The following is a 16,635-nucleotide window of genomic DNA, read 5'->3' as shown; positions in this document are numbered from 1 at the left end:
AGCTAGGGATGCATAATCAACATAATTAACCATTTATGTGCAATGTTAACGATATATATATATATATATATATATATATATATATATATATATATATATATATATATACATATATATATATATACATATATATATATACATATATATATACATATATATATACATATATATATATATATATATATATATATATATATATATATATATCTTGCAATAGAAATCAAAGCAGAAAAGTAACTGCTGCAACTCTGTCGGGAAATAACTACAAAAATATACCATTCATGTCCGGAGTCGAACCAGGCTGCATTTCTGAGCAAACGGCTCATCCATATATTTATATTAAATGCATATGCTATGACATCACTCATGTTAAAAATAATAAACCAACCTCGTCGCCACAACGACTTGCCCATCGCAGACAATACGTGCGAGTCAAGACCCGCCAGTGGGTGCAAACACCCTCAGTTTCTCAGCACTGCCACCATTGCCGTCTCCAATTCAGAATGGTCGGCTTGTTGAGGCCCACTTAGTGCAACATTTCGGGATCTCGTGGACGCTACCTAGCTTCGGAGCCGGGTGTGCGACTACGATAACTCCTAAAAAAAACAAAAAAAACCCCCTTAAGCTTCATCAATGCAGCGTCCTTCCTGTTATAGGGGAAGACCTCGAAATGCTCCTTCACGAGAAGTTACCATGAACTTCATGCAAGTACCACATCTGCATTGTTCGGATCAAAACGGTTACCCATATTCGACGCAAACATGCAAATCTTTTCTGGCAAAAATAAGTTATGAAAAGTCGACGCATAAAAAAATAAGTTCCGTTGCATCCCTTGAAGATTTCCGAAGAAGCTCTTAGTCATTGAATAAATACCCGTTCAAAGCAGTCCGAAGGGACATCGCCATGTCAACAATTTGTGAAACGATTTGGGTTCTGGAAGGTTTCTTGAGTGATCCAGCCATAATGTTGATCTCATGGGGCGCCTCTGGTCCCAAGGGATGCTTCCGGTATCACGGGGGTGTTCCCGCCGGTGTGAATAGCAGCAACAAACCACAGCCTCAAGGGCAACTGGGAAACTATGTGAACAGCCATCCGAAACTACAACTGTTAATCAAACCTGCTTCACACTTTGATCATCAGCAATTATTGAGGGTCTCCAGCACCAAGCCCAGGTGCCGGTGAAGGTGCCTCAAGATAATTGATGTCACCACACGTAGATCTGCTGTGCCCAGTACAATCATGTTCTGCACAACAGCCACATAGCTCTTCGGATTGCAGATTTCATCGCTCTTAGCTTGATAGCGCAGTTGTCGAACTGATGGCTGGACATTTGTCGCAGTGTCATTTCTTTCCTCTCGGTTTTCTACTTGCTCTTCGTTATTTGCACGTTTTCCTTCTGCCTCTTCAATCACGTCACTCCCTCCGCTATCCTCAAGAACACCGATGATAGCCAACCAGATTCCCCGTGGGCGTGGCCCCATGTTTGGTTCTTGTGCTAAGAGGAAATACATCAAGGCCTTATAAAGGCTGAATGTTGCTCGGAAAGTTGCCAGATCCGAAGGGAGGCCACACGCCTCAAGGCCTGATAGTGTGCGCTCAAACGCAACCGCCTCAGCAGGTGGAAGGCTTGCTTCCTGTGCAGAAAGACATGCCAATTAGAGACACTTGGATCATTATAAAACACTACAGCATCTTCAGATATGTTCAGCTCCATAGCTTATGCACACAATATTTTGATAAGCCAATTAAATTAATGAATAATTACACCGGAAAGCAATAATATAGCATGTCCTTCCCTTGTTTTCTAAAATTAGTACATTCGTCCAACCCTTAACAGGACAGCCAGACTCTGAATCAGATCTATGTATGAAGTATACACGTATTGAGGCCAGGGTGACCAGCTCTCTTGGGAAAAAAAAGGTTGATGCAAGAGCCAAACAAAAAAAGGTTGATGGTTTACACATTGATGATGAGGTGTTGGGGAATAAGCTGTCATAAAATGGATATGATTGCTGATATGTATGGGTATATCTGAGGTTGCAGCGAACCACAGTTCTGAAGAAGGACGAGCAGGACTGGAGGTGATGCTGGAGACGAGGGAAATATGGAGTGAAAAAAAATAGCCTGTTCTTTTTCTAACGAGCGCCTCTTAGTCACAGGCCAAAGGGCCACAGATGACGATGACGACGAGAGCTGAAGTTGTAGAATGGGACGGTAAACAGAAGAAGATGAAATGCCACCACTTTGAGGGAACACAGCAATATTCCATGTGCCTTGGAATCTTATCTAGAGATTCCAATAGTGCCCACATCGTACTCCAAAAATCAGACTCGGTGATATAATGGTTGGAGCGTCTGCTCTGACTCTGGGACGTCGGTGGTTTCAAACCCTGGCTGAGTTGTACCAAAGAGGAGAACTGCACTCATATGATTGTGATGTACGTTGTACAATGAGCAGGTGATGGATGCCGCAAAGGATGAAACTCACTTACTGGCAAATGCTGTGTTTGGAGAGACTTGCATCAAGTGCATATGAAAGTTTTATTATATTAATGTCATCTCTTTGGAGGGACAAAGTACATGGATCTTTCCATCCATCCACCTGGACCATACTCTGTGCAGAGTGTTGGTGCTGCCTAAGCAGTCTCCTTGGCTACAATCCTGGACAGGTCACCACTCCGGTACAGGATACCAGCAAGCTGGCACACATTTTGCTGACCTCAGAAGGAATGACAGGCAGAGTAAACCCCACCTGGTATTAATTCAAAAGCAGAGGGGGATTTGAACTCAGGATCCTCGGACTCCAAGCCCACCACCCGAACCAACACCAGGAGCTGCCTAAGCAGTTTCCTGGGCTATTGGGCACAATCCTGGAAGGGTCGCCACTCCGACACAGGATACCAGCAAGCTGGTACTCATTTTGCCGACCTCGGAAGGATGACAGGCTGAGTCAACCCCATCTGGTATTAATTCAACAGACAAGCAGGATTTGAACTCAGGACCCTAGGATCCTAAGCCCCCCACTCTAGCCATTAAGCCAACACCAGGCATAACCGACAATGGGTGGAGACAAAAACGTGGACAAAAGACATGTGGTCAAACAACATCAGTGCGAGTCAAGAACAATGTATTTACAAAGGTGGCCTGAAAGTTGCCTTACTCATACTAAATATCTCTCATCTTCCTCTCTATCCCCACCATGGTATGCAGCACACAACACACAGCACACCATGGTATGTACAGATACAGATACAACTCGAGAGTTTATTCACCACCTTACTCCACACAGTGTTCAACTATATAATGATTTTAAAGGTCATATAATTTTTTAAAATCCAGAGGTTTACTGCCGTTGTGCAGTGTCTTTTACACCACCTTATTTACCATGTTCAAGTACTGCAAAACTGGAAGTTTTTGGAAGCGGTAAGAAGGCGATTTGTGCTCGACAGTGTTCAAGTATATGATTAAATTTAAATAAAATTGAGATTTTAAAGGTCATAAAAAAAACATTAATTACAGAAGTTTACCGCCGTTGATGGCTTTCACACCACCTAATTTAACACATTACATCAGTCCTTCGTGCCTGTTATTTGTGTCCATCAGGTCAGGTCAGGTACGGGAGCATGCGCCAGAGCAGCGCGTCGCTGCGTCCACTTTCCGCCGGTACTCCAGGGGCCTCTGTCTGGCCATCCCCCAGGCAGATGCTTGGCCCATCCCCATCTCCTTGAGATTCCGATCAACCTGCTGCAACCATGAGGCACGTGGTCGGCCCATTAGCCTCCTCCGCTCATGAGACTCCCTCGCTGAGAGAATCTGGTGAGCAGGATCAGCGTCGGGAAAACGAGCCACATGTTCATACAGTCGCAGCTGATACTCACGGACCATGCAGGTAACAAATCTCATCCGAGTCTCTCTCAGCAACCGCTCATTGGACACACAGTCCGACCAGCGATAGCCAAGGATTCTCCGTAGAGACCTGGTACCAAAGGAATTAAGTCTCCGTCTCAGATCCTTGGTCAGAGTCCAAGTCTCACATCCATAGAGTCAGACTGGAAGCACCAAGGACCTGAAGACTCGGTCTTTCGTCCTCCCGCACAGGTACCGGCAGCGCCACACCCCATTATCCAGTGAATCCATGACTCCCCAGGCCCGACCCAGATGTCTATTGACCTCTGACTCACAGCCAGCAGAGACATGAATATCACTGCCAAGGTAAGTGAATCTCTCCATGACCTCAACATCCTCACCACAAACAGACACAGACAGGACAGCAGCATACAAGATGTCATTGAAATCCTGGATCTTAGTTTTGACCCAGGAAACCCGTAATCCCAGGAAACTCCTCATTCAGCACCCCGAGGGCCCCCAAAAGGATATCTAAAGTCTCCGCAAAGATGACTGCATCATCTGCGAAATTAAGGTCAGAGATCTTGACATTCCCAAACGATGCACCGCAGCTTGATCTCTCAGACATCCTCCCTAGAATCCAGTCCATACAAGTGCTGAAAAGTGTGGGGGCAAGTACACACCCCTGACGAACTCCAGTAACAACTGGAAGTAAGTCAGAGATGGTACCACCACACTTCACAGCACTCTCAGTACCAGAGTAGAGTTCAGACATCAGATCGATCAGTTTTGGTGGCACCCCACGAAGACCAAGAATCCTCCAGAGGACATCCCGATTCACTGAATCGAACGCTTTACAGAGATCAACATAGGCTGCAAGCGGCCACTGCCGAAACTCTCGTCTGCGTTCGGTGAGGACACGAAGAGCAAGGATACGGTCAATCGTTGACCTCTTTGGTGTAAAGTCCTTCATGACATCCTTAAAAATAGTAAGTTTCCCGTTTGGAATGATTTTCAATTTTGTTTGACTGACAGACAGATAGAGTAAAAATATTATCTCACTTCTCTCTGCATGTGTGTGATCGGGACGATTTCAAAGCCAAAGCACTGCTAAACTACAGGTTCGTTTTCCATTCATGTTCAAAATATAACCATCAATTGAAATTAAGCTGTTCCTTGATCATAAACGGATATTCCTCCATCCGTCTACAGACAGACAGACAGACAGAGAACCAATTGCTTCACCCCGCTTTTGCTTCACGTGCGTGGGGGTAATGACAGATCGATTATTGTAAGTACTGCACAATAGAACCTGTATATTAAAAGAATTTAACAATGAAAGTTTTACCGGCGCAGGGTAAAGCAACTTTCAGGCCATCTTGTAGACAAAGGGGAAAAGATTAGACAGAATACAAATGTCACATGTAGGTTTTGGAGACAGCAGGATTTGTAAATGGCGACAATCTTTATTTAGCACTTGAAGAAACAGCATAATAGGACACACTCTGGAAGGGAGAGAGAGACAGAGACAGAGACAGAGACAGACAGAGACAGAGACAGAGACAGAGACAGAGACAGAGACAGAGACAGAGAGAGAGGAAATTGAGTTTTTAAAGCATTAAACTTAACTTGATTACATTTGCCCCACTGGGAGATCTTGTCTAAATCCGAATTTAAAGAGGTGGCTGTGATGAAACGAGATGTGGATCGAGTGAGAGAAGATGGGGGCAGATGGGAAAGTCATGGAGGAACGTAATGTTGAGTCATCAGCACATGAGTGCATTTGGTTATTTGTGGAAGAAAGAGGTCGTTGATAAAATGAAGAAAGAGTGTTGGAGACAGAATAGAACCCTGAGGGATACCGCTGTTGATAGGGAATGGAGTTGATGTTGAACCATCAACAATTAAGGAGATAGAGCGGTCGGAGAGAAAGCTCGATAGGAGAGAGAGCAGAGTGAAGGAGGAAAGCCGAAAGAGGCAAGCTTGGATATCAGACCCCGATGCCAAACTTTGTCAAAGGCTTTTGAGATATCAAGGCCGACAACAAAGGATTCCCAGGCATTTGTCATGTAAGAAAAGATTTCACCGGAACGTCTTGCCTTGCGAAAGCCACATTGGTGGTCAGATAGAAGACTGTGAGATTCAAGATGCTTGAGAAAATGGGAATTGAGGGAACATTCAATGACTTTGGAAACAGTGGAAGTCAGAGTAATAGGATGGTAGTTAGAAGGGTTTAAATGATCACACTTCTTTTAAAATAGGCTGTACTTGAGCATGTTTCCAGGAAAGAGGAAAAGTTTGGGTTTTAAAACAAAAACAAAACAAACGACCAAGCACGGGTGCAAGTTCTGAAGCACATTCCTTCTGGACATGGGGAGGAATGCCATCTTGCCTGTTGGCCTTGCTTATGTCCAGAGAGAGGAGTATTTTTTTGACTGCATGAAAAGAGATTATTCGGAGGGACATAAGATTGGTGAGGGGAGCGTCAGAGGGATGTGGAATGTTGGAGTCATCCAGTGTGGAGTTAGAGGAGAAAAGAGAACCAAAAAGAGTTGTTTTTAATCGGTCGGAGAGACAGCGATAGTATCATCGGAATGGAAAAGTGAAGGAAAGGTAGAGCGACGGAAGTTGTTGTACATACTTTTAGCTAAGGACCGGAAAGATCTATTAGTGGAAGAAGATGAGAGGTTGTCACATTTCTTTTGAATAAAGGAATGCTTCGCCTCACGAATAACATGTTTGCAATGATTTCTGGCAGATATGAAAGCTGAATGTGTCAGAGGAAGAAGAGTTTTTCCATGTCCGATATACAGCATCCCTTGCACGAATGGCCGCAGAGCAGGAATTATTGAACAAAGAATTGGTCGGAGAGATAGACTTGAAAGAGAAGGGGATATAAGCCTCCATTCCTGCAACAATAACCTCAGCTATACGTTCAGCAGAGATAGAGGCATCGCCCGAGGAGAGGCGGTAGTCTTTCCAGAGAAAGTCAGAAAATAAGTTTCGTAAACCATTCAAGTCAGCATTATTAAAATGCCAATACTGGTGTTTCGTCGGAGCAGTCAGATGAGAAGAAGTGGTGGTAAGTAAAGTAATGTTCACAAGATTGTGGTCAGAAGAACCAATTGGAGGTGAAATTGTGTGGTTGTAATCCGATGGATTGGAAGTGGAGAATAAATCCAAAGTATTGGTGGTGTGGTCATGACGATCTGGGATATGGGTAGGGTGAGTGATAATTTGTTTCAAATCATTAAGATATCTCAACTCTCAAATATCTCAAAAAGTTATGGATATCTCAAATATTGTACAGGATATCTCAAAAAGTTATGGACTGCTTGGGTATGAGACGAGGATGAACCGATTCGATTTTGGTGAAGATCCGGTTGGTAAAATTATTTAATTTTTTAAGTGATTCTTCACCATTGAGAGATAGCGCCAAAAACAATATAGAGCATGATATTTCAAAAATGTATTGGGCTCGATATGTTCTTGTGGATCAGGCATTGCGTGGTGGAAGTATGCACTCTTTCGAGTGGCCTTCTCGTTTTGTTTTTTTTGTCACACGCGAGTAACCTTTAGTACTAAATTTTCAAATCGTTCTTCAGCGAGGTTTTGTGGCCACAGTTTTGCAATGGCACATCGGAAAATGACATGAGTGATGTGGATGGATGGCATGCCACGGTGTACACTGTACAACTACGAATCGAAGTGTTTTCTGAGTCAGATGAACGGCGAGATAGATGTATGTGTATGTGATACTTTTTGCAATGAGAGAGACAACAAGCCTGTGTTTAAGACAGGTAAAATATAGAATGAAGAAGTAGTCTTCCTGGTGAAAGCTTGTGTCAGTCTGCATCAGTGGACAGGTAGAACAATCAACCGGGTGTCGATTAATGTTTGTTAACTGCTGTGGGAAGCAAGGAGAAGCCGACGTTTCAAGCACTAACCTTCTTTTTTTTGCTCCGATGAAGGTTTAACACCCGAAACGTCGGCTTCTTCTTGCTTCCCATGGTCGTTAGCATATCTCATTCAATGCCCTGTTGAGTTGATCCAAGGGCAATGAGAACCGACGTGTGGCGCCATCAGTTCCACATCCAATTCAATTATTGTGACTGCCTTGTAAGAAGGCAAATGACAGACAGCCTTTGTAACACACCAAATGTGTCCTCCAGCCAGATAAGCTGACAATTTCTTATCTTTTGCAAGATGACAGTGGTGGAACATGCTTGACAAACATCTGTAATACCTTCCCAACATAATTCTTGATGTTGTGCCACCACGAGGCCGATTGCGTGGATAAAGAGGTCAATTCCCACCTTCTTTAAATAGCAATTATATGGGTATTGAGGCTTCGGGAAAAGGAACGTGGCAGGAGGTGATGTATATTAGCAGGTAAAATGGAGCTAAAATAAAACAGTGAGATGACAACGAATGAATGTAACCATAACACAAGGTGAGGAATTGTAACTGAAGCGTGGGAACGGTATCTCAGTGGTGTATAGGTCATTAGCGGAAGTGGGAGAAATAAGTAGGTGGCAGTGGGCAGCAAAATTGAAATCCTGTAGGGAAGACCTGGCGACAATAGATTCAGGAAGAACAACAGTTCCACAGGCAAGTAAAGATGGGTGTGAAAGAATGGAGGTGACAATTTAGTTTTGTTTTGACTTTGAGTGGATACCAAGGAGAGATGATTTTTGGTGGAAAACGTGTGACCTTCAGAGGCAAGGGCTGGGCAGAGAGATGAGGCCAGAATAAACTATAATAGAGCCAATATCTTGTTCCAAGTCCTGAAACTGCGAGTGCTACAAACAAGGATTCACGGTAAGCACACAAAGCAGACAACGAGACTCAGCTTCCTCCTTCAAGATTCCAATGAAACAGAAGGTATTCAATTCCATTGCCTCAAGGGGGGACAAGATGGGAAGCAGAAGAATCTGGTCATGGTGGAATGTCATATCTATGACAATCTGGCTTTGTACACTGTTATATCGATGACAGCAAGGACTTTCGACTTGTATCCATGACAACAAGAACAAGGACTTATGTCCATGAAACAAGGACGTCATATCCATGACAACAAGGACTTTGAACACTGTTATAATCTGAGGATGGCAGAGGAAGCACTTGGCCTTGCAGAGAATTGTCATGGATATTGTTGTGCAGAATTGTCATGGAATCAAAGGTGGTGTCCAGCTTTGGAGATCTACTTGGATTTGTGATATTCCCGAGAGAGGTCGGTGATCGTGATAGTGAGGCCCAGAAGCTCCAGAGACTAGAACTCTGACAGAGGCTGACCACAGAAATAAATTGGAGGATTTACCTGCTCTTTGATTGTATAAGATGTCATCCTGGTGATTGTCATTGAAGGAGGTGACCATTAGTAGAGTAAATTTGTGGTTTGACCCCCAAAAAATTGATACAAAAGGTTTTTCAACGGTTTTGGGTAGGTTTTTACCTCCAAAATAACATACTAAAAATCGACTCAAATCCACCTACCGGAAAGGGCCTATTTTCAAGATGGCGTCCAAAATGGCCGCCGTGGGCTTAAATTTCCATAGAATGTGCAATACCTGGCCTACATTTGTGATTTTTGTGTCAATTCCTATGTTTTGGAGGTCAACAAATCCAATGAAACCATTTTCAAAGCTGATCAGTGATGGGAAAAACCTTAAATCCAAGATGGCGTCCAAAATGTCCATGTCTCTTGTTTGGTTGGGGACAAGGAAGGTGTTTGCACAAGTCTTGATTGCTGAATCCCCCTCTGCCAGTTTCTGAAATGCTGACTTTTTTCCAATTCTAAATACTCGAGATGTCGAGTCACACCCAGTGAAGGCATGAAGGAAGAGAAGATGTGGGCATAGCTCTTCACCCAATGATACTTTCAGCTGGTTGATATTGTGCACCTTCCAGTTCCTGGATGAATTGTCAGAACGAAAATACAGTTCTTTGCTGTCGACGCTAGCGTAATGCAATAATAGCACCAACAGATCTGTATCTTCTCCAATCAGGGTAGTTGATTGTTGGTATGACGATGTCACTGCCGCTTTTACTATGTCTACATCGGCATCCCCTGGTGCATGAATTACGTTCAAGCCAATTTTCTTCATTTCCTCACTGATGAGGTTGATGAGCTGTTGCTTGTTGGAGCTCCTGGACAGGAACTCATCCTTTTTGCCAGAGAATTCTGTTCCAGGTGTGAAGCTGACTTCGGGATGAACAATATGGCCACGGCGCTTGTGTGTATTGTCCTTAATAGATGGTCCATCATCATAACCATCAAAAACGACTGTTGCTTTTCCATAGTGACGAATAGTGAAGTCAGCATACGACTTGGCTATCACATTGAAATTGTCCCCGGCTGTCCATGACAAACGATGCAGCAAGGAGCCACCATCAAGAACATAGTGCTCAGTTTGGGGAACAGAGTCAGACACGGTATCATTTGACACTCTGGCAGAATGGTCTCTGATAGCTTGAACTAATTGAGGTTTGCCAGCCTTTCTGAAAATACCTATACCCTCAAACAGGGCAGGGGGAAATGGGCTCAGCTCATAGCCCATGACATCTTCCAACGAAATGTCTCCTGTTTTTGACACAACAAGAAATCTTTGAAAGAGTAGAGCAGGGTCAATTACTCTGTCTGGACCAAGTTTGACTGAAGATACATCTCCAAGTGTTTTGGCTCTGTCTTTTCGTTTGAAGGAAGATGTGAAAGCGGGTTTATTGACCATACTTTCCATAATCTTCTCTCTAACAGACTTATGCTCGTGGACATTCACATCCGACGCGGCCACCACTCCAGTCACAACATTTCTTAGTGAGGGATCTGGAGAAAACGGAGAGCATTCACTGAGTTTTGAACTGATTTTGGCTAGGTCAGAAGCATCTCTTTCCATCCTTGCACCACTAGATTCCTTGTGTTGTTCACTGGTCGTGTACAAAAGATCAGTGATGTCCTGCATCGCACTGTTATATTCCGACGTGACCGGCATTGACATTGTCCATAGAGACCGTTGTTCTTCACCCATCCCACTTCCGCGTGTTAGGCCACCAGTGCTCTTCAGGGATCTCATCAAGGTCTGTTCGATGACAAGATCAGGGCTTAGACCCGCCCAGAACTTATTACGCCATCCATTTTGGACGCCATCTTGGATTTAAGGCTTTCCCATCACTGATCAACTTTGAAAATGATTTCAATAGATTTGTTGACCTCCGAAACATAGAAATTGACACAAAAATCGCAAATATAGGTCAACTAGTGCCCATTCTATGGCAATTTAAGCCCACGGCGGCCATTTTGGACGCCATCTTGAAAATAGGCCCTTTCCGGTAGGTGGATTTGAGTAGCTTTTTAGTATGTTATTTTGGAGGTCAAACCCTACCCAAAACCGTTAAAAAAACCTTTTGTATCAATTTTATTGGGGTAAGGCTATTTTTTGTTGTAGATTTACCCGACTACATACAACCTGCTGAAGCACAGTGAAGACATGACCATGCAGCAGAGAGTGTATGCAGGTCCACATAGCACTATGACTGTTACATGCACAGCCCAAAGCATCGTTATTTCGTGCGTTTTTTTCAAATAAATCAATCTGATTAAGAATTGAAAGGTTTTTATTATTACGATTATTATCATGACGTCGACCATCCATATGTGAAAATAATGCAGAAGGGCAAATTTCAGGGAAATTGGTTCAGAGGTTTGGTGACGTATGCGAAACAAACAGACAGAGAGACTAAATTATATATTTACAAGTTGGATCACTTGATCAAGATTGGGTTAGATAGACTTTGGTAAAAGATTAAGAAGAATGTTGTTTAAAGCTGCATCGAAAAGTAATTTGAGAGTGCAACACGGCAATGATGGGCAAATACTCATTTTCTTGTTTAAGGATTTACAAGATTAAGTGACCACTCCTTACACTCAGTGGAGTCCCATGGAGGCTGTTGATGGTTTATATATTAGTTCCCATTCTGAATATGGAATATAGATATAAAAATGGAAATGGTGCCAGTCACATCTTCGAATGAAGAAGTATGGATGTGCATTCCAAGCAACGTCCCTCTCTCCGCAGAGGGGACAGATGATGCTCGATGGCCAAAGCACCATTATTTCATGTTTTCATATAAATTTTATCAAAAATCGATATTTCGTTGACCTGCATGACTGAAGGTGGAAGGAGGTTATGCTTTCACCCCGGTTTGGCTGACTGTGAGCATGATATCTCATAAAGTTGCGGATGAGTTTGACAAAACGAGGTGGATGAGTTGGGTACATGACAAGAACAAGCAGATTAGATTCTGGTTGAGGTCAGGATCCAGATCAGGCCGATCAGTGGGATACAAAATGTAAACGAATCAACCTGGCGTAGGTATGTGCTCAACTAATAAAAATTAATTAATTAATTAATGAATATAAATGTATATGTATAATTGCATATATAAATACATATATATATATATATATATATATATATATATATATATATATATATATATATATATATATATATATATATATATATATATATATATATATATATATATATATATATATATATATATATATATATATATATATATATACATATATACATGCCTGGTGTTGGTGCAGTGGTTCAGGCAGCGACTTAGGACCCAAAAGGTCCTGAGTTCAATCCTCGTTGGGCCACTGAATTAATATATATGTATATATATATATATATATATATATATATATATATATATATATATATATATATATATATATATGCATATATATATATATATATATATATACATATATATATATGCATATATATATATATATATACACATACATACATACATACATATATATATATACATACATACATATATATATATATATATATACATACATACATATACATACATACATATATATATATATACATACATACATATACATACATACATATATATATATATATACCAAGTCGTGTAACATCAGGGGGTTGACTCAGCCTGCCATCCTTCCGAGGTCGGTGAAATGAGTACCAGTGTACTGGGCCCGGTGTATGCCCCGGTTAGAATAGGTGTACCATATCCCTGTGTGTCGTAAGAGGCGAACAGAGTTGAGTCAGGAAGGGCATCCGGCATAAAAACCTAAGCCAAATCATTATGCGGACAACAAAACGAATTTCCATACCGGATCGGTTGAGGCCCGGGTTACCAACGACCGCCACCGGTACCGGTGTTCAGCAGGGTACCAGTGGAAATTGTGCTACTGCTGGGCGAAGGAGGAGAAGGAGATGGGGAAGGCGAGTCCGGATGCAGTGGGTGAGGGGGAAGGGAAGAAGTGTGGAGGTGAGAGTTGGAATTCTGAATGTTGGGACGATGACTGGCAAAGGGCGAGAGTTGGCTGATATGATGGAGAGAAGAAAGGTGGACATACTGTGTGTACAAGAGACCAAGTGGATGGGGAGCAAGGCAAGGAGCATTGGAGGTGGTTTCAAACTGTTCTACCATGGTGTGGATGGGAGGAGAAATGGTGTCGGGGTAATCCTGAAGGAAGATTATGTCAAGAGGGTATTGGAGGTGAGGAGAGTGTCTGACCGAGTGATGAGTGTGAAGTTGGAAATTGAAGGGGTGATGATGAATGTCATCAGTGCATATGCCCCACATATGGGGTGTGAGATGGAGTATAAAGAAGATTTCTGGAGTGAGTTCGATGAAGTGGTGGAGAGTGTATCCAAGGATGAAAGAGTGGTGATTGGAGAAGATTTCAATGGGCATGTTGGGGAAGGGAATAAAGAGGATGAGGAGGTGATGGGTAGGTACGGTCTCAACAAGAGAAATGTGAAAGGGCAAATGGTGGTAGAGTTTGCAAAAAGAATGGAAATGGTAGTGGTAAATACGTATTTCAAGAAGAAGGAGGAACACAGGGTGACATACAAGAGTGGAGGAAAGTGCACACAGGTGGATTACATCTTCAGCAGGAGATGCAACCTGAAAGAGATTAGACACTGTAAGGTGGTGGCAGGGGAGAGTATAGCTCGACAGCATCGATTGGTGGTCTGTAGGATGATTTTGGAGGTGAGGTTGAGGAAGAGAGTGAGGGCTGAACCAAGGACCAGATGGTGGAAGCTGAAGGAGGAAGACTGTTGCGTGGAATTTAGGGAGGAGGCGAGACAGGTGTTGAACGGTGGTAAAGAGGAGTGGGATGATTGGGCAACTACAGCAGAAGTGGTGAGGGAGATAGCGAGGAAGGTACTTGGTGTGACATCTGGACAGAGGAAGGAAGATAAGGAGACTTGGTGGTGGAACGAGGAAGTACAGGAAAGTATAAGGAAGAAGTGGTTGGCAAAAAAGAAAGAGGGACGATAGTCAAAGAGATGAAGAAAGTAGGCAGGAGTACAAGGAGTGGCGGCGAAAGGCAAAAAGAGAGGTGGCAAAGGCCAAGGAAAAGGCAGATGACGAGCTGTATGAGAAGTTGGATACAAAGGAAGGGGAAAAAGATTTATACCGATTGGCAAGACAGAGGGACCGAGCTGGGAAGGATGTGCTGCAGGTTAGGGTGATAAAGGACGTAAATGGGAATGTGCTGACGAGCAAGGAGAGTGTGTTGAGAAGGTGGATGGAGTACTTTGAGGAGCTGATGAATGAAGAAAATGAGAGAGAGAGAAGGTTGGAAGAGGTGGAGATCGTGAATCAAGAAGTGGGTGGATCAGTAAGGATGATGTGAGGACTGCTATGAAGAGGATGAAAAGTGGAAAGGCGGTTGATCCAGATGACATACCAGTGGAGGCATGGAAGTGTTTAAGAGAGATGGCAGTGGGGTTGTTAACCAGATTGTTTAATAAAGTCTTGGAAAGTGAGAGGATGCCGGAGGAGTGGAGATCAAGTGTACTGGTTCTGATTTTCAAGAACAAGGGTGATGTACAGAGCTGTGGAAATTACAGAGGGATAAAGTTGTTAAGCCACACCATGAAGTTGTGGGAAAGAGTAGTGGAAGCTCAGTTGAGAGGAGAAGTGATGATCTATGAGCAGCAATATGGGTTTATGCCAGGAAAGAGCACCACTGATGCGATGTTTGCTTTGAGACTGTTGATGGAGAAGTATAGGGAAGGCCAGAAGGAGTTACATTGTGTGTTTGTGGATTAAGAGAAAGCTTATGATAAGGTGCCAAGAGAGGAGTTGTGGCATTGTATGAGGAAGTCGGGAGTGGTGGAGAAGTATGTGAGGATCGTGCAGGATATGTATGAGGACAGTGTGACAGCGGTGAGGTGTGCGGTAGGAATGACGGACCGGTTTAAGGTAAAAGTGGGATTGCACCAAAGATCGACTCTGAGCCCTTTCCTGTTTGCAATGGTGATGGACAGGTTGACGGACGAGATCAGACTGGAGTCTCCATGGACTATGATGTTCGCGGATGACATCATGATCTGTAGGGAGAGTAGGGAGCAGGCTGAGGCGAGCCTCGAGAGGTGGAGGTACGCACTGGAGAGAAGGGGAATGATAGTCAGTAGGAGTAAGACGGAGTACATGTGTGTAAATGAGAGGGAGGGTGGTGGTATGGTGCGGTTGCAAGGAGTTGAGGTGGGGAAGGTGGATTGGTTTAAATACTTGGGATCAACTGTCCAAAGTAACGGAGAGTGTGGGAGAGAAGTGAAAAAGAGAGTGCAGGCAGGATGGAGTGGGTGGAGAAGAGTTGCAGGAGTGATTTGTGACAGAAGGGTAGCTGCAAGAGTGAAGGGGAAAGTATACAAGACGGTAGTGAGACCAGCTATGTTGTATGGTTTGGAGGTGGTGGCGCTAACAAAAAGACAGGAAGCGGAGCTGGAGGTGGCAGAGTTAAAGACGCTGCGATTCTCGTTGGGAGTGACGAGGATGGATAGGATAAGAAATGAGTATATTAGAGGGACAGCGCAGGTAGGACGGTTTGGAGACAAAGTGAGAGAGGCGAGATTGAGATGGTTTGGACATGTGCACAGGAGGGAAACGGAGTATATCGGGAGAAGGATGTTGAATATGGAGCCGCCAGGCAGGAGGAGAAGAGGAAGGCCAAAGAAGAGGTTCATGGATGTGGTGAGGGTGGACATGCGGGTGGTTGGAGTGTCAATGGAAGATGTGGAGGATAGAGTGAAATGGAGACGGTTGATCCGCTGTGGCAACCCCTAACGGGAGCAAGCCGAAAGAAGAAGATATGTATATATATACACTGTACATATATATATATATATATATATATATATATATATATATATATATATATATATATATACATATGAATATAAATACATACATATATATATATATATATATATATATATATATATATATATATAAACATATATATAAATATATGTATACATATATACATAAATATTCATATTTTTATGAATATATGTATTAGTACAGTGGATGAGCTCTCATATTTTAACAAATTGTGCATTTTATGAGAAAAGCATGAAATTTCGAGCATAGTTAGGTCACACCATAACGTTTATTTTCGGATGTGGAGGGAAGTCAGATTTGATCTCTGAGGGGACAGTGAGAGGTCAAATCCAAGATGGCCGCTAGTCACTCAGGTATAATGTTCAAACGTCCTTAATTTTGGAACCAGACTGCGCATAAAAACATTTACGGTGTCATTTCCAACTAAATTGGGGATGCCCATTCATTTGGTGATACCTTTGAGAATGTCAGAATTCAAGGAAATGAATTTAGGTCAAGGTCAAGGTAAAAATTTATCAAAAAATAAACAATCAGTTGAAATTTGCAAATGAATACTGAGTGGTGTCATTGTGGCGAAATTAGTTATTTAGCC

General features: G+C 42.9%; 1 protein-coding gene across 3 annotated transcripts in view; it reads right to left on the bottom strand.

Moving 5' to 3' along the window:
• Window positions 1-212: 212 nt before the first annotated feature.
• The window catches only part of LOC147025559 (uncharacterized), a 103,035-nt gene continuing 86,612 nt past the window's right edge, over window positions 213-16,635 (bottom strand). For all 3 annotated transcript variants that reach the window (XM_085886625.1, XM_085886623.1, XM_085886624.1), the window contains exon 3: window positions 213-1,634. In XM_085886625.1, the coding sequence (XP_085742751.1) occupies window positions 1,137-1,634 (498 nt within the window). In that variant the 3' untranslated portion in view covers window positions 213-1,136. The remainder of the gene's footprint in view (window positions 1,635-16,635) is intronic.

This window comes from Eptatretus burgeri, chromosome 6 (assembly GCF_056783735.1).
Source record: "Eptatretus burgeri isolate ZD-2024b chromosome 6, Ebu_testis_v1, whole genome shotgun sequence".
NCBI lineage: Eukaryota > Metazoa > Chordata > Myxini > Myxiniformes > Myxinidae > Eptatretus > Eptatretus burgeri.
The sequence above is the reverse complement of the archived record's forward strand: the minus strand, read 5'-3'. Positions and strand labels throughout refer to the sequence as shown.